At 49.6% G+C, this 25,412-nt stretch overlaps 1 protein-coding gene across 8 annotated transcripts in view; it reads left to right on the top strand.

Moving 5' to 3' along the window:
- Positions 1-25,412, top strand: part of CTIF (cap binding complex dependent translation initiation factor) — a 248,619-nt gene that overhangs the window by 142,411 nt on the left and 80,796 nt on the right. For 6 of the 8 annotated variants that reach the window (XM_081148375.1, XM_081148370.1, XM_081148371.1 and 3 more), the window contains 2 exons: positions 18,619-19,111; positions 21,684-21,983. In XM_081148375.1, the coding sequence (XP_081004501.1) occupies positions 18,619-19,111; positions 21,684-21,983 (793 nt within the window). The remainder of the gene's footprint in view (positions 1-18,618; positions 19,112-21,683; positions 21,984-25,412) is intronic. The other 2 variants (XM_081148374.1, XM_081148376.1) reach the window with 1 other exon arrangement.

Here is a 25,412-nt window from a genome sequence, read left to right as displayed (position 1 = left end):
GGAGCTGGAATGTGTGATGCGCAGCTCGGTGGACAGCTCCACCCAGGCTGCCACTTTGGGACGGCTCAGAGTTCTGCTCTTTCTTGCACTTCCAGTAATTTTTCTTTTTGGCATATTTATTTCCTGGCCTCTTGCCTTTATATGTGTGAGTTGTGTTTGGGGATGTGGGGAGAGAAGGAAAAACATACAGAATGGGTGGCTCCAGATCTGAAATACTCTCCATGGAAAAAAGAATAAAAGCAACCCTCGTGTCTCAGAAACTTTCTGGACCTGCACCAATGTGTCCAGTGAGCCCTCGGGCTCCAGATGGCCCTCCTGGGGAAGGTGACTTGGTGAAGCCTCAGGCAGGAAGGGGATAGCCGGCCTCAGGGGCTCGCTCCTCCTTAAAGCCCTCTGCCATCCTGGTCACCTGCTGTCCCACTCCACTGGCCTCGGTGAGCTCCCGAAAACCGTACCTGCTTCGCTGGCTGCTCCCTGCTGACCCCCTGCCTTGCATGCTCACGCCTACCTCCTGCTCACAGCTGTCTCCATCAGCCACCACATGGCTGCATATACCCAGAAACCCTGTGTCGGGTACAAAGAAGCTGGTGATGAGTGTGAGGCTGTCGCTTGATGAAACTTATCTTTATCACTTTCCCCTAAGGAGGGGGTTGGCTACTTCCTTGGCTTTGCCAAGAACAGGTTCAGGGCATCTTCCATGCGTGCTCCTCCTAGAGACCTGCAGCATCTACTCCACAACTCAGAGACATCATCTTGTCCAGGCTTCTAGTTTTGCAGCAAGATGGGGCTCCCCAAGGTTAAGCACTTGACCTTGACAGAGCCAGACTGTAACCTGGATCTCCAGCTCCCATCCTGATATTTATAGCATTTGGCAAGGCCCCATCCTGCCTATCACCAAGAATCAGGGAGTTCCAGAAGTTCAGAACAGGAAGAAAACCCAGAACACTCCATTCTCTTGTAAGCTGCCGCACATGGAATTCCAGGGACTGTTACCTCCTTACCGGAAAGGAGGAACATCCATCCCTAAAATAAACAGCAGAGAGAAATAAATGACCTTAAATAATATTAACTGGGAAAGAAAAAAGGAAAGTGGAAAAAGGGCATGTAACATGCTATCATTTTTCCCTAAAAAGACAGCTGTCTCCTGGCCGGTGTGGCTCAGCGGTTGAGCATCAACCTATGATCCAGGAGATCTCGGTTCGATTCCCGGTCAGGGCACGTGCCTGGGCTCAATCCCCAGTCAGGGGTGTGCAGGAGGCAGCCGATCAATGACTCTCTCATCATTGATGTTTCTGTCTCTCTCTCTCCCTCTCCCTTCCTCTCTCTGGAATCAATAAAGATATATTTAAAAAGAGAGAGAGAGAGAGAGAGACAGCTGTCAATATATATTCACATTATATTAAAAATAATGAGAAACAGAGATCAAAGGGATGGTTACCAGAAAGGAGGGGGTGGGGGATAGGTGAAAAGGGAAGGGGAATTTAGTTAATAATATTGTGATAAGTTTATACAGTGAGATGATTTATTACTAGAATTAGTGGGGTAAGGTATAAAAATGTCAAATCACTATATTGTACACCTGAAACTAATATATCCAATATAAGATTGTATACCAACTATACTTAAAGAAAAAATAAATTTAATTTTTTAAAAAGATAAAGGATGAATAAACCATAAAACCAATAAAGTGGTTATTTCCAGGGGCAAAAATGGGAGGAGGAGAAGGCAGATATCCCTGAAGACCTTGTTTTGCAGATTTGGCTTGGGAACCATGTAAATATTTTACATAATTATAAATAAAATTAAATGGAAATTCCAGCCTTTTTGCTGTGCCTGAGAGGGCAGACGTGCTGCCTGAGCCGGGTGTCTGGGCCGGCCCCATGGCTTTTGTGGCAGGATGACCAGGAGTGGGAAGGGTTTGATAACCACCAGTCAGGGTGTCATGCTACTGAGGTCCTTGCCCTTGGCTGCCATGACTGTTTTGTGTCCGCAGAGAGCGGAGCAGCTCTGGCTTCAGAAGGTAGTGGACTCAACAGCCTGCTCTCTCCCCCTGTGGCCAGTTGGAAGCCCAGGGCAGCCAAAAACAGACCATTAAAAGATTACTCACGAGTTATAGAAATATTACAATGTGAGAGCTTAATGGATTGCTAGCCCCCACCTCTCTGCCAAGCCTGGAAGAATAGCCTGGCCTCTCCCAATTTCCCGCTTTCTAGCTGTGTGACCTGGGCAAATTACTTAACCTCCCTATGCCTGTTCCTTCAGCTTTAAAAATGAGGGTAATTATGTTGCTGCCTACCCCACAGAGTTGTGGGGATGATTGAATCGGTTAATTTGTATTCTTAGAACAATGCCTTGGGCATAGAAAGTGCCAGTCAAGTGCCATTCATTATTACAGTCATTGTTGTTTCTATAAAAAAGAACTGGGGCCCAGAGAGGTGTTTTCAGTAACCCAGTGACGCTGGTAGCAACAGAGCTGGAGTGGAGCCTGGTGGCCACCTTTCCAGCCGGAGTTCCCTGTTACTTTGCCCCTCCCTCTTTTTCAATGCTCATTGCCAGGCGGTGGGTACTCAGTGGGTCTAAAGTGCCACCAGAAATGAGAGCATGAACCCCCCATCCCTGGGCCTAACCCCATACCTTTGCCAGCACCGGCCCCACCCTACCCTCAACCACACCATTTGCCCTCCAGACCCGGACCAGTAGAAGCCCACCTTGGTTTCCCACCTCACAGGAATGGGCTTACTGGGCTGTGCCGAGAGACTCTGTCCCCCTGGCACCATCGCCTCCCCCTCGCCTGCCTTCAGGGCCCTGTTGGGCACAGGAAGGGAGCAGAGAGCCAGTGAATCTGGGGCACCGAGGCCTCCTGAGGCCTGACTCCCAGGCCTCCAAAAATCCTCCTCGTCCCCCAGCTCAGAAACCTCTTCCCACAGCCCCACAGTAAGAACCTGCACTTCCATTTCCAGGGGAGCCCGATGCTTCCTGGAGTGAGCCTGGCAGGGGCAGGAGAACAAGACGTGGTCCTGCCTGCCCTGCAGGCATGAGCTGTGGACACGGGTGCAAACATGTGGATACTGACCGTCAACCCTAGGGAACGATGCTAAGGACAGACAGCATTTACCATGCGCTGGCTGATCAGGACGGTTCCCCAAGGGGTAGACTTGAGCAGCTGAGACCCAAGAGAGGATGTATTGAGTGGGGGGCTGGTATACACACTCGGGGAGGAGGGGACAGGCAGGGTGAAGCACAACCCTCAGACCTCCCTCGGGTATTCAAGGCTTTAAGCCTCTCCCGGAGGCAAGCAGTAGAATCCAAACATTTCTAAGCTCCCCACAGTGGAGCTGCGAACCTGAGGTCCCATGGAAGAGGCCAGGCTGGCTACGGGACCCTGGGGATGCCAGAGGAGGTGTCTTCTGGGCTCAGGCCTTCGGGGTTCACATGAGGGGGAGGGGAGAGCACTGCACCCAACGTCCTAACTTGTCACAGCTGCTGTTTCCCCTGTAAAGTGATGGCAGCAGTGGCAGGAGCTCCTCACCCAGCCTTTGCTCTGTGTCAGGCACTGGCCAAGTGAAGCTCGTTTAATCCTCAGAACCTTAGCAATACCCCTTATTACCATTTCCCAAGTGCGAAACTGAGGCACAGACCAATAAGAGCCTTGCTCTGGGGTACACAGTGAGGAGGTGACAGGATCCTGACTTGAACGCAGGCCATGGCTGGCCTGAGTCAGGCTATTACCACCCCCTACACACTCACCAGTGGTTTCTCTTCACCTTTAGAACCACACTGTGTAGACTCCGCCCATGTGGGCAGAGTGAACGCCGGGCTTACCGCGATCAGAGAGCACCCCAAGACTCAGCCCCTTGGCCAGCCCATCACTCAGCCACTTTGGTGGTTTTGACCATTACGCAGTTTGGAATTATTTTTATCCTTAGACAAATATTTAATTTTTACCCATAATGGACAGTTGGTTAAAGCAGGAAGCATTAAAGAACCCTGATATTAAAAGGCTGGCTCACAAGGAACATACAAGTGGTAATAAATCTGCACATTTCCCTCGGTGCTCTGCCCGAATCCCAGCAGACATTCATCTGCTCAGAGTGCTGAGGGCAGCTGCCGGTGCCTGCAGAGTCCCCCTCCCCCGGCTGGCATCCCGATCTGTGTGCAGGGAGTCAAGACCTTCCACGCTCAGGCCCTGCTATTTGGGCAGAAGTGATTGCAAGCGCTTCCTGAAAATTCTCGGGTCTCGTCATTTAGAAACAAAGCAAGAAAATTACTAAAACAAGCCAGTTGATTTTTATTTCAAAAAAAGCAAACAAACATAAAATTCAAGAATTCCAAACAGTGGGCCAGGAAATCAGTTTTTGCTTTTCATTTCTTTCTCTGCCTTATATAGTCAAACTCTAGCCTACATGTTAGCGTGTATCTAGTTCCAAAGCCACAATGTAATGGTAATATGTCATTTTGAAATGTCTTTGTAGAAAATCATGTTTTGCTTTCATAACTCATTTACAATAAATTAAGGAGGAGGCATTACTTGATAAGTGGAAGAAGGTTAAATTTTGCCTTTATTTGTGGATGTTATTAAAGATCATATTAAACATGAACCTTATAATTTGCTCCCAATAACATCAATCTAAAAACCATGTTTTACGTAAAATAACTTCTTTATTGTATACCATGGAAAATGGCAAATTTTTTTAAATTCCCAAGGTTGTTTACAAGATGATACAGGGTGGCGCAAAAGTAGGTTTACAGTTGTTCGTAAGGAAAATAATACAGTAATTAATACATAATAATCCAAGAATAAACTCTGTTTCACGTACTCACAAGTGTAAACCTACTTTTGTCCCACCCTGTATATTACTGTGACAAGAGTTCTCAAATCTAAAAAAGGTACGCAAGCCTGTGACGAGCCCATTAAACTGCCTCCTTTTTCCACAGGTGTAAAATAAGAATAAAAAAAAATTCTTTATCCCACTCCTTGAGGAATTGGGTCTCCTACGGGTGCCATACAGGCTCCCACAGGAGAACAGAGTCTTGCATTGGGAAGCTCAGCCCTGCAAGTTATGTCCAAAAAGGCAAGCTGACTTGTGTATGATGGGTGTGCTTGGGGTCCATCCATGCCTGTGTCTCAGGGATGTAGGAGTTTGTCTGCCCTTCAAATTGTGCCCAGATGTTTGAATTCCCTTAAGAACTTCCCATGGGTCTTGAGGACATGAATGTTCAGTGAGCTCTGTGTTCACCTCTGGCTGGGCCACCCCAGGGGTCAAGGCTCTCTGGAGTTTTTCCTGCTGCTCGTCAAGCAGGGCCTTCTGTGGTCAGTTTTATCGCATATTATTTGGTTTGCCTGGTACATAAGGAAATGCCCTAAGAAAAATTGCCGCCAAGCTTTTGTTGAGTCTGGTGTTTCTTCGGGAATGTCTCTCCACGTCTCCCCTTCTAACCAAATCCTACTCATTTTTTAAAATGTTATTTTGACCAAATTTCAGACTCACAGAAGAGTTGTAAGGATAGTACAAAGAATGTCCACATATTCTTCACTCAGATTCCTCAAATATTAACATTTTTACCACATTTGCTTTATTTTTCTCTCTCTCATATCCATTTTTTTCTGCACTGTTTGAGAGTAAGTTGTCGAAATGATGTCTTTTTACTGCTGAAGGCTTCACAGTGTTTCTTTATAAAGACATTTGTTCTCATCACCGCAATACAATGATCGATACCAGGAAAGTAACATTGATACAATACTGTTATCTACTCTACAGTCCTTCTGTTACTCCAGGGATCCTAGACCATGGGTTCCATTCAGTCGTCATGTGTCTTTAGTTTCTTTTCATCTGGGGACAGTTCCCAAGTCTTTGTATTTCATAACATTGACTTTCTATAAGAATGACCAGTTATTTTTGGAGAAGGTCCTGCCATTTGGGTTTCTCTGGTCTTTCCTCATGATGAGACTCAGGTTGAATGCGTTTGGTGGTGATGTGCCCTTCTCTGTGCATCCTACCAGGAGTCGGGCTGTTTTTTCGTCTCATGACTGGTGATGTTAACTGTGATTACTTGGTTAAGGCAGTGTCTGCCAAGATTCTCCACTGTAAAGTTATGAGATTTCCCTTAGTAATTAAGAAATAACTTGTGGGGAGATACTTTGAGACTCTGCCAATATTCTGTTTTCCTCCAACTTTCACCCACTGGCTTCCATTGACGTCTCTTGCTTGAAACAATTATTATGATGATAGTTGCCAAATGATTTTCTAATTCTGCCATTTCTTCCAGTTTTACTAGTTGTCATTCCACTGTCAGAAAGAGTCTCTGATTGATTTTAAACTCACTACTCTAAGCCTCGGGACCCAAGCATTTGGGAGCTAAGAAGAGCAGGTCCTCGTCACCTGTCTGACCGTCCCTGAATAAATACCGACTCGTAGGCGATCGGTGTGTAACGTGAAGGCTGCCAGCACTCTGCTACAGTGTCCCTTGTGCTTTGAGAGATTCCAGCCCAGGAGCCCACCTGCTGGGCAGCCGTGTCCCGAGGCAGCGGGCGGGCTGGGCCGGTGATGTGCATGAAGCTGTCGAGTGGCTCTCCATCTGCCGTAACGTCTCGCCGTGGACTTGTCAGTTCCACCAGCCGTGGCTGAAAAATGGGGCCCGAGGGAGGCCCTACTCCAGCTAACTCCATTTCACATTTCCTCTCCTTCCCGGGATGGAAAAATGGCCCTTCGGGGACAGAGCAAACCTGTCAGTAATGAAGTTGTGAGGGAGGAGGCTGTCCCAGGAGGGTGGCCAGGATGTGACGGCTGATGGACTGATGCGGCCGGGCAGCCGGCAGCATTTCCCCAGAGAGCCTGGAAGATCGGCGCTGCTTTGCGGCCCACAAAGCTGAACCAGCTCAGGGACTGCCCTGCGCACTCTGCTTCCCAAAACGGAGCCATCTTTCCTTCAGTTTTCCAAGAGTCCCTCAGCGCCAGCCAAGGCAGAGGTATGAGTGGGCAAGGTGAGCCTTCGGCTCAACCCTTTCAGCTCTACCCCTCACCTTTTTCAGTCATGAGGCCCATTTGATTGATAAAACAACTGAGGAGCAGAGAACTTAGGCAACTTGTCCAAGACCATCCAGCTAGACGTGGACAAAACCAGGTAATGAACCTAGGTGTGTCAGGTTCCCAAGTTGTCACTGACTGCATCATGCTGCCTCTCCAGGTGAGAACTCCTGGGAGGACTTCTGAGACCCAGGGGGGCTTCCTGGAGGAGGCACCAATTGCAGAATGGGCAGGTTAGGCATAGGAGGTCTCCAGAACTAACTGTTGGTCAGTGATTAGACACTTCCAATGACAGGGAGCTCACCACTTTCCCAGACAGCCCCCTCCATTGTAGGGCAGCTCCCCCTGTGAGGAAGGTCCTCCATTAGGTGAGCTCAGGCTGCTCTCTGGCCTTCCTTCCCCCATAGTTCAGAAGGGCTCAACAGTTGGGCACACCTAGGATTCAAAACTTTCAGGGGGCTCCCTCTCCATCCCCCTTCCTCTTTTTCCTACCTGTTCCAGTTTGAGGGCTGTTCCACTGCAAGGAGATGGTAAGATTCAAATAGGTAGTGAGTAGGGCTGGTTCCTGAGTGGACCTCTGAAGTCAGCACATGGAGTAAGTGAGATAAAGTGAGGCTAGCAAAGCCTCCCTGGCCAGCTGTGGTGGGCACTGATAGCCCGGCTTTAGGCTGGGGGTAAAGGAAGTCACTGGAGGTGGCCCTCACACCTGTAGGAACCCCTTGGGCAGTGTTTCCCTTGGGATGATGGTAGTGCGTATTTGGCAGTGGAGACTTTCATGGTAAGAAACTGTCCAAAAGGCAGCCCTTAGAGGCCAAAAGGAGAGCAGAAGCCAGAAGCTGGGCATCCTGGGGTTTCTTCCTTGACTCCTAACACTTGAAATAGCCTGACACTGCCCCCCCCCCAACAGCCTCAGTTCTCCCACCTGCGCTATGGGTGCGCTAATGCTCATCACTCTCTCTGAATAGCTGATGGATTTATCCTATATTGTTTAGAAAACCCACAATGTAATATTATTACAACCAAATACTAAAATAACATTCACACCAACTCCTTTAAAATGCACGAGAGCCCTATGAAATGGGTACTCCATTTGTCCCCATTTTACAGATGAAGAAGCTAAGTTCCAGAGAGATTAAAGAACTTGCCCAATGTTGCTCAGCCAGAAGTGTAGAACTCTAGTGGTCTAGCTCCTAAGTCTGTGCTTGGAACCATGGCAGTGTGTTGCCTCTTGGTAAATACCCTGGTAGTTTGTGCTGAGCACCTTCTGTATTCTAGGCAGTGAGGAGTTGTGGGAGTCCACACAGTGGGGGAAATTCGCACCCATAGCTGGGCGTCCTCAGTTCTTCAGGAAAAGTGGGTGGGAGCTGGCAGAATCTTGAGACTCCAAAAAGGTAGCATAGTGAGATTTTGCTTCCCGGTGTTGATTCCGTGACTGGCTCAATTTAGCTGCAGGTAGTAAGAGCTGGAAAATCCAGCATCCCAGTTGAGACTGACCTGCATCCATGGCTGTGGCCACCAGCCTCAGAGAGCACCCTGGTGGACACGTAGCTCAGAGCGCCCTGCCTGGACTTGCCAGCAGGCTGCACTGAGGGTCCACAGGCCAAACCTCTGAGACTGCAAGGCTTGGCTGGGCCAGGTGGAAGGGCGAGGGCCTTCCCCTGGAAACTCTCTGCTGGGGCAGCCGCGTGCTCTTCCCATGACATCACGCTGCCTCTGAACGTATGAGGCCAGGGATTCTTGGAATGCCTGATTACACTGGAACAAAAATAATACCTCGTATTTGTAATGTGCCTTTGTTCCCCAAAGGCTCTCCAGGGCTTGATTGTATTGTAACTTCAGACCAGCCTTGTGACCCTGGCAGGAATGCAGAGAATGTGGGACCCCACCTACAGGAACACATTGAGTGGGGACTTGGTATTCCCATTCTGCAGGTGGGAATACTGAGACTTGGGGAGTTGGGTGGTTTGCCAAAGCTGCCCAGCAAATCAGTGCTGGGCAAGGTGGGCCAAGAGCCCTGGCTTTGTCCCTGGGGTCAAGAGGAGGGCCTTCAAAATGCCTCAGCAGCTGAGTGAGACTGAGCCCCATCTGATACCCCAAAGAAGGCCGTTTTCCCATGGAAGAAAGAAGGTAGCCAGGGCCTTCAGCTCCTCCTCTCCTCCCCCAGGGTGCAGCAGCAAAGCCAGAGGGCCACCCGAAAACTCAACCCCACCCCTAGCCCCAGCCACAGAAACTGGCAGGCTGTGGTGAGGAAAGCATTGTTCCCAGCACGAATGGAAACCCAAGGGCCACACGTGGTTCTGTGGTTTTCCCCAGACGCAGTGGAGCCAAGGCTGGAAGACCGGATTTCCAAACCTCGAGGCAGAGCTCCCGTCCAGAGCCCTCCCAGGCTTTCCCCTCCCACGGGTCAGCTTCCCCGGTCCCAGTGCCCTCAGCTCAGCCTTTGGCCTTTGCTTCTGCAGATCTAGCCCATGCTGCCAGCCCACAGCCCCTTCCCCCACGGGCTTTGGCCAAGGCCTAGGGTCCTCTGAATTTGGATTTCAGTGGTATGCAGGCTGCCCCAGGTCCTCAGGATGCTGGAACAGGCCTCAAAAATTGTGAGGCAAGAGAGTGTAGTGGTTAAGGACACATTTTAAGGCCAGATAGTTAATTCAAATCCAAGCTCTGCCTCTTGCAAGCTGTGTGGCCTTGGGCAAGTGCCTACCCTTTCTGTGCTTCACTGATCTCTCTATAAAACGGGGTTTACAATATTCTCTCCCTCTTAGGGCTAAATGAAAGCTGTGCCTGGCACATGGGTAGTGCTTCATACATGTTAGCATGCTTTATCCCTTGTGATTTCAGGTCCGGTCCTATTCCACACGGCAGCCCTCTGGCCAGGGCTGGTGCCATGGGTGTGCTCTATGTGCAGTGACACAGGGACCCACGTTCAGAAGGGCCACTCTTGGTTTAATGCTCTACTGTGGCTGTCCTGGAATTTGTAATAGTATTTAAACAAGAAACCCACATTGTATTTTACACAGGGTCCCACAAATTAAGTGGCTGATCCTGCCTCCAGACTAAACTAGAACAGACCACCCCCACCCCCACCCATGCTGCTTTGTTTCTTTTTCTTTGTGAATTTGTCCCTGGTTGTAGCCAGATACAGTTTCTGTGATTAATGGATTAGCATCTGTCTCTTTACATGGATTCTAAGCTCCATGAGGGCATAGCCCTGTGTCTGAGTCAGGGCTGTGTCCCTAGGGTCTGGCATATTTTGAGGCCCAATCCCATACCAGACCTCAAGGGAGATTTAGAGAAGGTTCTACCTCATCTCATTGAAGCAGATGCTTTTAAGTGCATGTGGGGGGAACACACAAGGTTGGTCTGGTGACAGAGACTAGGGAGTCACATTAGGAGTCTGGAGAGAAGGAGGGGTGTCCTGAGGGCTGGGGAGGCTCCGGAGCAGATCTGGGCCTTGAAACCTGGATGGGATTAAGAGAGATGTTAAGAGACTCCTTAGGGCAGTTATACGCTTATTCACTCCCCCACCCCCAACTTCCCTTGGAGTGTTCCAAGAGCATATTGCCTTGGGCAAGCCCATTGACACCTGATTAACCTCCAGGCAGAGCAGAAGCAATAACTGAACCAGTCTTTCCCCTGTCATTCGTCATTCATTGGTTCATACATTCTGTAGTTGCTGAGAAAAGTCTTTTCTCTGTCTTCAGGGCACAGAAGTACCGCTCAGACCCTCTCATTTCCATTCCAGAGCATCCCTTTGGCCAGGTAAACATCTGGTTTCTAAAACTTTCAACCATTCAGTGAAATAGCGAACTTCTTGCATGAACTTTTGCCTTGGCTGGCAGACACCCCAGTCTTGAATGATTTTTCCTGCCCGACTCTGGGTGAAAGGAGAGTCCCACAGTCTGTTGGAGTGGGAAAGTCTAAAGCTTGGCTGACCATCTGGGGCAGCAGGAGGTTCCCTGAAACACATGGTACTCTCCTCATGGCATTGTCCCAAGACCCCAGTGCGGGGAGTGGGCCTAGCATCCAGAAAGCTCAGTTGTACAGCACTAACATGATGTTGATGATGCCCTGGCAATGACAGGGTGGTTCAGTTGTCAAAGCTTTGTAGGGATGCCCTCAGTGCCCCAGAGAGCCCTGAGACCCCAGACAATTGTTAAATCCAGTCTTAGAGTCTTTCAGGCAGCCCCTTAGAGTGGAAACATAGATTGGAGTTCCGGACAGGCTTGCTGCTAACTAGCTGGGCAACCCCAGGGGAACGAAGCAGCCTCTCTGAACCTTTGCTTTCCCATTTATAAAACTGTCATGCTGTCACTCTGAGGTAGGGATCAACATAGCTGGGAACAGAGGCAACAGTGAGGCAGAATCACCCTGAGCTATGTAGCTGCGAGTGGCCGAGCCAGGCTCTGAGCTGGCTGCAGTCTCCCAGGCCTGACAAGGAGTAAGTGTCCTGCAGAACAGACTCAGTGGATTTCCGTCATCTAATTCACCCCCAAGTGCATAGTAGATGCTCAGTTAACATAGGCTGCTCTGATCCTTGTACCTTAGGTAAGCCTATGTCATGATCCCCTTTGTTGACTCCCTGAAGAGGGAAATAATTTTCCCCTATGCCTTCCCTCATTAAGCTTCATAGTCCTTCTGCAGACTGGGACGGGTGTGTGAGATGGGCAGCTTTTATTTCCAGGCCCCACATGCTGACACTAAGCTCAGCAGCACCGCCCCCTACCTGAGCCTCAGTCTCACCTCAGCTCTTGCTTTCTCCGGGTGGCTGGGGCAGGGAAGGTGGGACCCATGTGGGGGGTGTGTAGGTGGCAGGAACGGAGGCGCCTAAGCTCCAGAATAAGCAGTCATCACTTTTCCTGAAGGCAAGAAACATGAACCCATGAATAGTTTTAAAACCACTGGCCCTAGGAATTTTGCTTTCAGAAAATTTTAAGCAGACCTACAAATTATGTGGTAAAGTGTCTGACATTGAGGGCACCGTAATAAGTCAGTGGCCCTCAGAATATCTAGTTTGGAACAATTAGGAAATGAAAAATGAACAGAGGGATGTTTGTCTGCATTTGGGCTGCTGTTAAAATCATTTTTTAAAACAAAATCTGAAGTTATTCTCCCAACACCCACCTCCTAAAATGCAGCTGTCGTGTTTGGAGGATATTTTTTTTAATAAAAGAGAGAAATCTTAGAATGAAACAAAACATCTGATTTCAGAACCCAAAGAAGAATCAACTAAATGAGTGATGGCAACAACGTACTGACAATTTCCATTCTCAAAAAATAAGCAGTATTTCCCTAACAGCAGGTGTTACCAGTAGCACAAATGGAATATTAATCTTATCTGCTAAGCCGCTCCTCCCCACCACCGCCACCAGAGAAAGCTTCCCCGGAGAGATCAGAGCATAATAAGTGGGCAGGGAGCTGGCTTCCCACCCCCCTTCTTTGCTTGTAGGGCTACAGAACTGCATGTCTCGTGTCTCTCCAAAAGCTGGGTCCACACGTCCGTGTACCCAACACCAAGTGTGCCTTCCCTGCCTGGCTGCTAGGAGCAAGAGCAGCCTATCCCCAGCCCAGCCAAACCCACAGGTTTCATGGTGAGCAGCCAGCTGGACCGTGGAGGGAGGTATCGACGAAACCCAGGGCCAGCAAACACAGAAGAGAGAGGAGCTGGTTTTGGCCTGCTCGGCCAGCAACTGCTGACAAATATTTGTTAATGGCCAGAGCAGGGGAGCCTGAGTCTCCATTGTTAGGGACCAAGGCCCAGCCCCAAGTTTGTTCCAATGGGTCAGGCCTTCAGAGCCCTTTCCTAGGTCAAGACGTGGGCCTCGTGGGGCTGTCACCACAGCAGGTCTCAATTATAATTCAGTCTTTCTCTCCCAAGAGGGCTGGATCTGAGAGCGGATGGGGAGAGACAGGAGGTGGGCCCTGGGTGCTGTGATGAGCTGACAGACTGGGCACACTTCTGAGAGCCTCCACAAGGCCCTCTAGTGTGGGACTTCACCTTACTGAGCCTCAGTTGGCTTATCTGTGCAATGGGAAGAAAGTCTTGACCCGCCTGCACACAGAGAACGAAGCAGGGCCTCGAGCAGAAAGAAGGAAAAGGCAGAAGAGGTTTTGTGCCCTCCAGGGGCCACATAGCCAATCTTATATCCCACCCAGCACCATATCAGCCTTCTCCTGTTTGACTCCATCAGTCTTGCCTGCCTTAGGAGGGGACACTTGAGGGTGGACTCCCAGGCCTCCCCTCCCAGCCACGGACATCACTCCACATGTGCAAAGGAGCTGCCACCAGACAGAGTGAGCCTGAGAAGACCCAGCAACCGGGCACTCTTGTCTTTGCTGTGTTGACAGGGCTGACTGGCCCCAGGCTTTTGAACTAGGAGGACATGGAATTCTAGTGCCCCCACCACCACCACCACTGCTGGCAGAAAAAATTCTTTCCAGGAAGAAATAGCAGAAGCTCTGCAAAGACCTAGCTGAATTTTTTCTGTGCCTTTGATACACAAACCCCACCCTGACCCCAGCTGTGTAGAAATGACCCCTTCTTCCTCCAGGTAGAAGGAAGTTTGGTTTGGTTTGGTTTGGTTTGGTTGGGGGAGGGGGCGGATTTAGGGCAAAGGAAGGGAAATCCCTGATATGGTAACTGGGAAACCAGACAGTTTCAAGACAAATGCTGGGAAGGGCTTGGTCAGCCATTCTCTGGGGGCATCCTTGGGCCAGAGCTGCAGGCACCACAAAAATTCTAAATAAGGGTGACAGAAGTTGTGTGACTCCAGCATTATCTGCCAGGGAATTTCCAAAGTTCTTCTCGGGGCTTAAAGATTACTCACATGCAAAGAACAAAGAGAGTGGAAGGAGATAGGGCCAATTAGTTGAAAGTAATGAAAAATAAAAGTAGGGAGAATTCACTACAGTCGCAGGCACACGGCACCCTGGGGAGTTGGCAGGCCATGGGACTTCTTTCCTGGCCAGTTGGTGATCCCTGGGAGAAGCCTGACTCAGTGACTCACTTTGCTGATGGGGCCCAACTCTCCCCTGGGTGTCCACGCTGGCGATCCCTCCCCTGCTGTCAATGCAAACTGACCATCTTCCAGAACTTTAACATTAGGCCCACTGAGATTGCACCCAGGCAAGGATGAAGATACCATGCAGGCCTCACGCTCAGCTCAACATACCAGGCTGCTGTAAATGCTTCTCTAATGACTCTTAAATGACTAAAGTAATACAGACAACTAAACCCCCTAGACATCATATATAAAAACAAACGTAAGAGGACTCCGGAAGGTGGAGAGAAGGCAGACTGGGGCCCGTGGCACCTGAGGAGTGACACGGTGGTGACTTGCTTGAGTTTTCTTCTTGACCTCGTAGATCCTAGACTTGGAGCTAAAGAAGCTGGCAACCCAAAGTGCCAATAAGCGCAGGCAGACCCAAAAAGCCCAACAGAAACCTGCCCTCTCTAGCCGAAGAACCAGGAAAGGGGCAGCCTCACAAGACAGGAGACTCTTAATCTCTTAGGTTCTCTGCTCTACTCCAGGCGAATGCCCCAGAAAATACTGACCCCAAAGGCCAGGTGAGGGGCCGAGATTCCACCCTCCTCCCAGGGTGCGATAAGGCACCCGTGTCAGTGTGGGGCAGTGGGGAACCTGACCCCTACTCCCCACCTGGCAGCCACAAGGCACTGCAGCCCTTTAGGTATAACTGATACCTCAACTGTCCAGGTTTCAACTGAAAAAACTCTTGTCATACCAAAACCCAGAAAAATCTCAGTTGAATGAAAAAAGACAGTAGATGTCAATACTGAGATGACAGAAATGTTAGAATTATCTAAGATTTTAAGGCAGCCAACATAAAAAATGCTACAAAGAACAATTAGAAATACACTCGAAACAAATGAAAAATAGATCTCGGCAAAGAAATAGAAGATATTACAAAGAACCAAACGAAAACTTAACAGTTAAGTTAAAAACAATAGATCGGCTCAACAGCAGAACGGAGGGAACAAAGGAAAGAGCTGTTGTACTGGAAGATAGAATAATAGAAATGATCCAGTCTGAGCCACAGAGAGAAAATAGACCGAAAACGAATGCACTGACCTTCACGTGTCCTTAGAATCTAGAAAGTAGACAAGAAAAAGGGTGGGGCTGAAAAATTACCCAAAGAAATAATGCCTGGAAACTTCTCATGCATTGCTGATGGGAATATACAATGGTACAGCCTCTCTGGAAAACAGTTCGACAGTTTCATAAAAAACTAAATATACCACTATCCTACAGCCCAGGAATGGTGCTCCCAGGCATTTATTCCAGAGAAATAAAAACTGTGTCCACACAAAAACCTGTACACAAGTGTTCCTAGCAGCTTTGTGCATAGCAGCCTATAACTGGGAACAACCAAATGTCCTTCAGTGTGTAAATGGTTAAACTCACTTGTACATCCACACTCTGGAATACTAGTCACCAGGGAAAAGGGATGAACTGTTGATACACACAACCGCCTGGATGAATCTACAGGAATTATGCTGAGTGAAACAAGTCCATCCCAATGGGTTACGTACTGTGTGATTCCATTTATGTAACATTCTTGAGATAACAACGTTGTAGAAGTGGAAACTAGATTAGTTGTTCCCAGGGGCTAAGGAGGAGGTAGTGGGAGGGAAGTGAGTGTGACCATCAAATGGGGATATGTAGAATCTTTGGGGTGATGGAAATGTTCTGTATCTTGACTTGTATCCGTGTCAAAATCCTGTACTATAGTTTTGCAAGATGTTACCAATGGAAGGAAACTGGGTAAAGGATACAAAAGATCTCTCTGCCATATTTCTTACAACTGTTTGTGAATCTATAGTGACCTCACAATACAAAGCTTAGAAAAATTAATTCATGTTCATTTCAAAAAACCACTGTTAACATTTTGGTGTGTATCCTTCCAGAATTTTTTATGCATATAAATGCTTGCCTTAAAAAATAGCACCATGCTGCACACATTACAACACGTGCTTTCTTCCATCAGGAGGGAACTTTCACCATGTTCTTCATTGCTCCACATTGGTTTTTGCTGTTACAAACCTTGCTGTTGTGAACATCCTTATACCTACATCCCTGTGCGCATCTTCGATTATTTCCTTTGTAAATTGCCACAAGTGGAGTTGCAAGGCCCAGTAGTTTGCATGTTTTAGAGGCCCTTGTTACAAATTTCCACCCAGAGACATACAGGTTTCTACTTCTAATACAGTAATCCCCCTTATCCATGGTTTCACTTTCCACGGTTTCAGTTACCCATGGTCAACCTTGATCAGAAAATATAAATTAAAAATTCCAGAAATAAACAATTTATAAGTTTTAAATTGCACACCAATCTGAGTAGCATACCACTCCATCCTACCCTGGACGTGAAGCATCCCTTTGTCCAGCATCTCCACACTGTATATGCCCCCCACCACTTAGTCACTTAGTAGCCACCTTGGCTATCAGATCGACTGCCATGGTATTCACAGTGCTTGTGTTCAGGTAAGCTTTATTTTTCTTAATAACGAACCCAAAGTGCAAGAGTACTGCTACTGGCAATTTGGATATGCCATAGAGAAGCCGTGAAGTGAAAAGGTTGCATGTATGGGGGGGGGGGGGAATAGTATATATAGGGTTCAGGCAGCCACAAGGGGTCTTGCTGATAAGGCGGGGGACTACTACATACAATGTATTGTAAGTTACCATTTGTGTGGAAACAGAATGAGCACCATATACCTGTCTCTCACTTAACAACTAAGTTCCCCTGAAAACCCTGCCACTTAGGGAAAGCTTTTTTTTTTTAAAAAAAAAGTGTTTTCATTTATTTTAATGGGAAAATGATACATTTAACTCCAACCTAAGATATCCCCAAATTGTTACAGACACAAAATTATCAAATGAACATTCAAATTGAGTTTATATCAGTAATAATTTGAAAGAAAATAAATATGATTCGTTCATAAAATGCAATGAAAGGAAGGTCTATTGTACCCACCAAAGAGATGGGTCACAGAGACTGACACTGTGGGCCTCATTTTTTAGAAGGTAGTCTACTTTCTGCAAACTTTCTTCTCTGACTTTACAACTTTGGAGGGGCTCATGGTTATCTTGTTCTCCAGTTGCACTCAAATACAGCCATGGCACAGAAAACACCGTGAGGGTGGAATAGAGATGGGACACAGAGGGCTTCCAGTGGCAGAAGATTCCTTGTGCACAAGACGAAGGGTCGTCAGAATGCCCCCCCACACACACCTTGCTTGCCTGCAATCCACAAATCAAAATATTTGGTTTGTCCCATAGTGCACACCTCAGAGTTGTTCCATATGATATGCTCTGCTTAGAAAGCGTTGTGTCAAGTAAATCAGTGAGCCTGTCTTTGCCTAAAACCATTATGCTAAATATCACTTCTGTATTCATCAGCTTGGGTTGCCATAATAATATACCACGGACTGGGTCGCCAAACAACAGAAATTTATTTTCTCACATTTATGGGGGCTGGAGGTCCAAGATCAGGGTGTCAGCAGGTGTGCTTTCTCCTGAGGCCTCTCTCCCTGGCTTGCAGATGGCCACCTGCTTGCTGTGTCCTCTTATGGTCATTCTATGCATGAGCGCATCTGACCTTATCTCTTCTTATAGAGACAACAGTCATATTGGATTGGGCTCCACCCTAATGCCTCATTTTAACTTAATCACCTTTATAAAGGTCTTGTCTCCAAATATAGTCACTTCCTGAGGTTCTGAGGGGTTGGGGCTTCAACACATAAATTGGGGTGGGAGGAACACAATTCAGCTCTTAACTTCTTATAGTATATTTTGTTATTGGGTCTGGGGTTGAAAACGTCACCGTAGCAAAAAAAAAAAAAAAAAAGTTGTTTAAATGACATAGCTTTTCAAGAGCCATTATGGTAAAAAAGCTCTTGAAACATTAACAAGAGCCCTACTGGAGTGTCTCGGTTGGTTCAGTGTCATCCTGTGCACTGAAAATTTACCGGTTCGATACCCGGTCAGGGCACATATTTGGGTTGCAGATTCTATCCCCAGTGAAGGCAACTGATGGGTGTTTCTCTCTCTCTCTCTCTCTCTCTCTCTCTCTCTCTCTCTCTCTTTCTCCCTTTCTCTAAGCATGTCCTCAGGGGAGGACTTAAAAAAGTCATTAACAGTATAGTTAATATCGGATACAGATCTGAATATATATTTTTGCTGGAACATGCATTAGATATGTTTGGAAGATGCGTGAAATGGTAACAGTTGTTTTAAGAGGACATAGAGTGGCTGCAGACACAAAGTTAGGAGGGTTCACTGCATATTGTATTATTTTAATTTTATTCATGTGTTAATGCATATTCTAGTAGAGGTATAAAACACTTAAGTCAAGGATGGACTTAAATCCTCTGTGATCTCAGGGACCTGTCGTCTCATTCTCTACTGTATCCCCAGGCCCCGTCACAGAGCCTGGCACACAAGAGGCACTCACTAGGGGTGTTGAAAGACTAAATAAATGAGCAACTAGGTGAATTCCTCTTACAGTGTTTGGACATAGGGCCCCTGAGCAGCCCACCCAGTGACCCTCCCTGTCTTTCCTCTTTGGTTTTCAGACGGCAGCAGAGACCTCCAGGAGGGAACAAGCCCCAACAGCACGGTGACCACCAGCCGGGCAGTGCCAAACACAACAGGGACCATCAGAAATCTTACCAGGGGGGCTCGGCGCCCCACCCCTCAGGGAGGCCCACCCATCACGGCTACAGCCAGAACCGGCGCTGGCACCACAGCAACATGAAGCACCCACCCAGCGACAGGGGGGAGGCAGGCGCCCACCGCAATGCCAAAGAGACCTTGACCATGGAGAGCCCCAAACTTGAGGATGCCCTGGGGGACGCCGGGCACAGTGGCCTCGAGCCCCCCCGCAGCCCCGATGGCCCGGCCCCAGTGGCTTCTGAAAGGCTGCCCCCGCAGCAGCCAGGAGCCCCAGAGGCCGAGACAAAGCGTAAAGACAGTATTATCCCCGAGCGCATCGGGGAGCGGCCCAAAATTACCCTGCTCCAGTCTTCCAAAGACAGGCTGCGGCGGAGGCTGAAAGAAAAGGTACCGGTAATTGAATTTTCCTTTTTCTCTTCCTCCTGGGAGGACGGCGTGAGGTAGGCACGTTGGTGGGTGGGCTCGGGTTTGAGGGCCTGGGGCGCCTGCGGAGGGAAGCAGGAGCCACCACCCCTGGCCACCGCTGCCTTAGGGGCTCCTGGCCACCAGAGGCCAGGCCCGTGGCCAGCTCTGCATGAACCCCTCAGCACATTCTGGACCCACACCTTCTGGCCTTTCAAGAGGCCCAGGTGGGCACTTGGTACCAGCCGCCAGCCTAAGTGGGGAGGGGGGGAGGAGGCCCATGCCTGCAGGCGATGGGAAGGTATAGGGAAGGCTTGGTTCTTTCCTGCAGCATGTTCTGGGGTCCGATAGTGCCCTGTTCGTGCTAAAGGCCATTTGGGAAAAACACGGACTTATAAGATAGGAAGGACCTTGGGGCTTCTCCCAAGGTAAGTACCAGCCAGGCTGTGGTCCCTGCCAGGGTCAAGAGCAAAAAGGTGTGTCAAGCAGAGTGCCAGCCCCCTTCATCCACCAGCAGCCAGTGAAGGGTGTAAGGGACAAAATTTAAGGAGGCCCTCACTCCCAGCATCACTAGAGCTTGATTCACAAGTTCAGGAGACACCCCCAAGCCTCCAGAGGAGGGATGGGATCTATCTCTGGCAGCATTACATTCACTCTGCTCCCCCCAGCTCCCCCTTCCCAGCCCAGGGTGAAGGTAAGGTCACCTTGGAGAGGAACCCTTCCTGAAAAGACTTCCTGAGTCCTCCTGGGGTTTCTGGGGAGCTCCGAGTTCTGAGCGTCTCTGGCCTTTCTCTACTGCCTTCCCTCCTCTCCCTTCCTCCCCAAAGGCCAGGCCCAGATTCACCCTTGAGCAGAGCAGGCAGATTAGACCCCTTCCCCAATCCAGTCTGGAGGCTGAAATGTTGCTCCTAGCACCCTCCACCCCCTGCTCCCTATGGGGCAAGCAGTTGTAAGGTCCTTCAGGAAAGCCTCTCATGTCCCCTATGTCCCAAAACGAGCCTAGAAGAAGTTCCCAAGTGACGACCAGTGTGCAGTTGTCACCTGAACAGCTTCTGGGACAGATTGCTACAGCCCAGCCAGGGAGCAAGGATTGTCCACCAGATTCTGTCCAGGTCTAATAAATCTAACTGTAGTGCTGCGGAGTGGAAATAACATGGGCTTCATGGTCCAGAAAGCCAGCCTGGGTCTTCACTCTGCCTTGACTGGTTTGGTGACCTTGGACAAGTTACCTAACCTCTCTGAGCCCATTTACTTGTCTACAAAATAGGTGCAATATTACCCACCTTGCAGACAGACTATGAAGATGAACTGTCATAACATGTATAAAGACCCTCATGTGTGGTTATTATTCCACATATGAACCATTACTCCTGCCCTGGCGCCCAGGTGGTTGGGTAGTGGGGTAGGTAAGGGCCATGGGAATAGAACAGATAAGGTAGATCCATAGCACCCATTCACCTGTTTCAGGGCTCCCCTCAGGTGAGGCCTCCTGGACCAGAAGGACATCGGCTCAGGCAATGGCAGGGCTCAGGGAAAGCTGTAGACCTTCTGGTATAACCTCCTCATGTTACCAGTGAGGAAACTGAGGCCCAGAGAGTGAAACCACTTCCCAAAGCCATTTAACTAGAGGCAGAGAGCAGGTTCTAGAACGTCTGTCTGTGCCTCCCAGCCCAACGCTCTCCATGTTGAGAGCAGAAGGGCAAGGTGGGGCCTTACTTCATGCCCCTCATCCTGCCCTTCACTCTGCCCTCACGTGCCAGCAGTTAAGTCAATCATACTCTTGGCCACCAACCTGTTGTGTTTGAGTAAATACTTTTGAGACTGTCACGTACCATTTTTCTTTCTCCTCCAGCCTGGCTCTGGTGCAGTGGCATTGAAACCCCATAAGGGTATAGGGCTTTCTGTCTGAAACTTCCCTCCTAGAAGTGCGTCGTTTTAGTGACACATTGGAGGATTCCTTGGTGTGCAGTGTTTTCGGTAGAAGGCCAGCACAGTCTCCATAGGACACAAGGCCAAGACCATGTCCACAGGGATCCCTATGTCCAGAGAACACAACCACTCTTGGGCTCTAGGGACCTAGAGCTACTCCGGGGGTTCCTCTGACCAACATAGCAAGCATTCTGAATGCCACCTTCCTTCCTGACCTAGTCTTCCTGTTCTCATTTTCTCTTTGGCCCAATTTTTTATTTGTTATCTTACTTCATCTTTTATAAGCCCTATTAAATCATTTCTGGATTGAGACCTTTGATGGACAAGTAGACAAATAAAACCAATACGTATGAGAATCCTGGGTAAGAGGCAGAGTTCAGGATGTCACAGGGGCCAAGGCAACAGTGAGCAGAGAGCCATGGGATCTGAGGGTCCTTGGTGGAGGTCAGCATTCCTGGAGATCAGACCCCGGGTTCTAGAAGGTAGGGTTGGGTCCTTCCTGGGGGTAGGAGCCATCCCTCCACGGTCCACTTCTCCAACACACACACACACACACACACACACACAAACACACACACACACAGAAACCTCAGCTCCACTCAGGCATGACTCGGTTTGTCTCCCATGCCCCCAGGATGAAGTGGCAGTGGAGCCCACCAACCCTCAGCAGAACAAGATGGACAAGCTGATTGAGATCCTGAACAGCATGCGTAACAACAGCAGCGACGTGGATGCCAAGCTCACCACCTTCATGGAGGAGGCCCAGAACTCGACCAACTCTGAGGAGATGCTGGGCGAGATCGTCCGGACCATCTACCAGAAGGCCGTGTCCGACCGCAGCTTCGCCTTCACGGCCGCCAAGCTCTGCGACAAGATGGCACTCTTCATGGTGGAGGGGACCAAGTTCCGGAGCCTGCTCCTCAACATGCTTCAGGTAACCCGACACCAGCAGCTGCGCCTCCGTCCAGCCCCCACCCGCCCCCGGTGGGTTATTACTAGAGAGAAGGCTGCAGATTCTGACCACGGTTGAACTTTTCCCAAGTTCCACCCCTGCCCGATTAATTATAGAAAATAAAAAGGCACTCAAGGGGCAAGGGATGAGTGGCCGGATTTACGTGTGTTTGTGTGAGTGCTCCATGGTTACGGTGGACCAATATAATTTTATAGGTGCGTCATGTTTAACCAGCCTTTCCCTCTTTCTATTTCCATGATAAGAGGGCTGGCTCTTGGTGTTAACCAGGCTGTGCTTTGACCTCTGCACGTCTGAGCGGACACGAACTTGCTGTGGACTCCTCTCTTTTCTTGCTGTTCCTCCCCAGGACCCACCCAACCCCAAGCCCCCAACCCTGGAGGTGGTGCAGTCGGTTGTAGCTGGTGCTTAGATGGGGCTGAGCAGAAGGCACTCGGGCTTTGAGCAGGGAAGGTCTGGTCTGTCTGCCGATGCACAGACCTTCCTGAAACCACTCGTGGGGCAAAAGGGAAGCATGGTGATTTAATACCTTATTCGTTGGTGCTTTCCCACTCAAAATCCCTCCACAGACCTTAACCCGGCTTCTCATTCTTTCCTCCTCGGGTGGCAGAGTCCAGCGATGGTTTTACTGGTGTGAGTGTGCAATAGGCGTGGGCATGGCGTCATGGGCACTCAGACTGAGCCCAGCACAGTTTCATCTCATGAGTCAGGAGCTGGAGGCCTGATACCTGCTCGTCTGTCATGGGTGGTAGCAGGTGAACTGTTGGCATCAGGGATAGGTAGTAGGTGGCATGGCATGGTGGCCACACCAGGCCCTGGGACTGTCCTTGGAGACTCTTGACTGGAGAAAAGTCATCTCTACTTTTACTTCGAACATTAGACTGGTTGAGATACCGATTGAGTTTCCAGTTCAGGTAAAGTAAAGCAGTAGCTTGGAAGTTCTGAAAGTTAGAGCCGGAAGAGACTACCTGCAGGTCTGTCTTAACCAGGGTGACCATACAATAGTCATCCAAACCACAACACAACACTTCTGAGAGTCAGAGGGGCTCTACTCATAATTATGCCTGGACGCCAGGTGTAAACTAGGACAGATGGTCACCTGGTCTTAACCACCTGGTTCATGGTCTGCTGTCTTTTCCCTAAGAACAGGGAAGAAGGAGCCCTGCCCACATGCTGCCCACAGGGCTCCATCCTCACTGTCCTCTCCCCTTCCCGAGGAGCCTGCTCACTGCAACCTGAGCCCTCGCTGGCCAGCCTGGGCTGTGTCTCTCTAGCTCCAGGCCCTGATCGAGTTCCCATTCCTGGATCGCCCACGCTCCCCTGGTGACGAATTCCCGCATTACCTGAGGGATTTGCACATTGGGCATGTTCCTCGCGGGCCGGAATGTCCTGGGAGAGTGTGGAGAGTGACGGCAGGGAGCAGCCTGTCTGCCACGTACCGCCAGGCGTGAGGGAGTCAGGGATGGGGTCAGCCTTTGGCCTTGGCTTTTGTCCTTTCTCGAGAAGGGCCAGGATAAGGCAAGATTTCTAGGCAATGGCTGCCAGGTCCAGGTAACCTAGCCAGGCCAGTGGCAGCAGACACAGGGCATGGGGCGATGTACCCAGCCAGGAAGGGCAGCTGATCTCAGGGACTTCCCAAGATCCTGACCAGGTGAGGCATTTCTTCCAGTGACTGGTGGTTAGAGCGGCCTTGCCCACAGTGTCCAGCAGAGCATCAATCCTGGCAAATGCTCACCCACAAAATGGGCTCCGTGGCCCTACACTGGCCTCTCCATTAGTCGCAAAGCGACTGGCTTAGGACGGCAGGAAGGGAACCTGTTGTGGTGCATTTGAACTCAGCAAAGTCCTCTTTACAATCCCTGGCTAATAACTTCTCGCAGAATTGCTGTGCTGCAAGACAGTTTGGCAAACACTGGGACGGGGAGAGAGGACGATACTGAAAGCTGAGAAATGGGGCTTCTGGACCTGATTCACACCGTCAGCTGGAGCTCGGCCTCTGCCGCTCTCACTGGGAAAGTGCTTGGCTGTTTCGCACTCAGTCTTGAACTTTAGGATTCTGTGCTGCTGGAGATGAGTCAGGGGCCTCGGGGAAGGGCCTGAGGGGCCCCACATGGCCTCTTCCTTTCTCACTCTCCCGAGGACCTGCCACTGGCACGAAGCAGTCCTGGGTCCCCCTAGTCCTCAGAAACCTGCTCACCCCATATCGTGACTCAGCGATAGGTATGTCGACCCTACTGATGCCACCGTATCTCCTGAGTCACTGTTCAAGGCCCTTTTGGTTCCCATGGAAGGCAGGCTGGATGTGCTGGCATGAGACTACCCCCTCAGCTCCTTACAGACCCCCTGCTAACAAGGCCTCGAGGTAGCCAACACCAGTGTCTGGCTGGGCCTCCTTGGGCCCTGCTGCTCCTCTCTGCAGCTCAGGAAGTGGCAGGTTAGCATAAACTTGCCAGGCAGCACAATTAATGGCCACACCCCACCCCAGTCTCACAAAGTACAAGAAAAGAGAGCAGGGCTCATCAAACCCCGCTTCCCTTCTTAACACCTACAGGGATGTCTTTTTTCACCGCCTTCCATTTTTGGCAAATCTGATTTATATCCCTTCACTGGCAGTCCTGGGCCCAGCCCCCAGAGCCCTTCTCTCCTCTTTCTCCCTCTAAGGTTCATGCTCAGCTTCTTCTACTCCAGGCCCGCTGTCACTGGATCCCCAGCCAGCCCCTGGTTCTGTTTGATGGCCTCTGAGACGCCCCTCCTGTGGCCAGGTTTGGCTGCTACCTCCCTATCCAAGTTCTGAGACCCAGCTAGTGATTGATGCTGGCTGCGAAGAGCCCAGGGTGTGAAGTGCCTTCTGAGCACAGCTCCCAGCAGCTGTCTTTGGATGCTGCCCTCCTTGGCGAACCACTTTTGCTGCCTGGGCTTCAGCAGTGGGAACTGGCAGCACTGGAGGAGAGGGGCAGGCTCTGAGAGAGTCGACACTTGGCAGATGTGTGAGGGCTGCCTGCCAAGTTAGGGTGCAGTCCCCATGGAGAGGGAAATGGGGCCAGGGGGAGGTCAAAGGACTTTAACCCTTTCTAACCAGTCTTCGCATTGTCATCTCAAGGAACCTAGGAGCACTGCCCTCATGAGCTATGGTAATGCCAGAGACCCACCCTGAGGTCTCAGTGGACCCCTGTCACCAGTCCTACAGCTCAAAAATGGTCTTCAGTTTTTACACCTAAACTGAGTCTCTTTGCCTAAGATGTGATTCTTTTCTTAGTAATGTTCTTATAAGTAAAATTCTACTTAACAAACAGACATTTCTTAAATGTATGTTATGTGCCAACCAAGAGTGACCCTGCTTCCCCACAGAGCAGTTTCTCAACTTGAATGTGCATATGAATCACATGGGGATTT

This window comes from Miniopterus schreibersii, assembly GCF_964146895.1.
Source record: "Miniopterus schreibersii genome assembly, chromosome: 10".
NCBI classification, from domain to species: Eukaryota; Metazoa; Chordata; class Mammalia; order Chiroptera; family Miniopteridae; genus Miniopterus; species Miniopterus schreibersii.
This window is presented reverse-complemented; position numbering and strand designations above follow the sequence as displayed.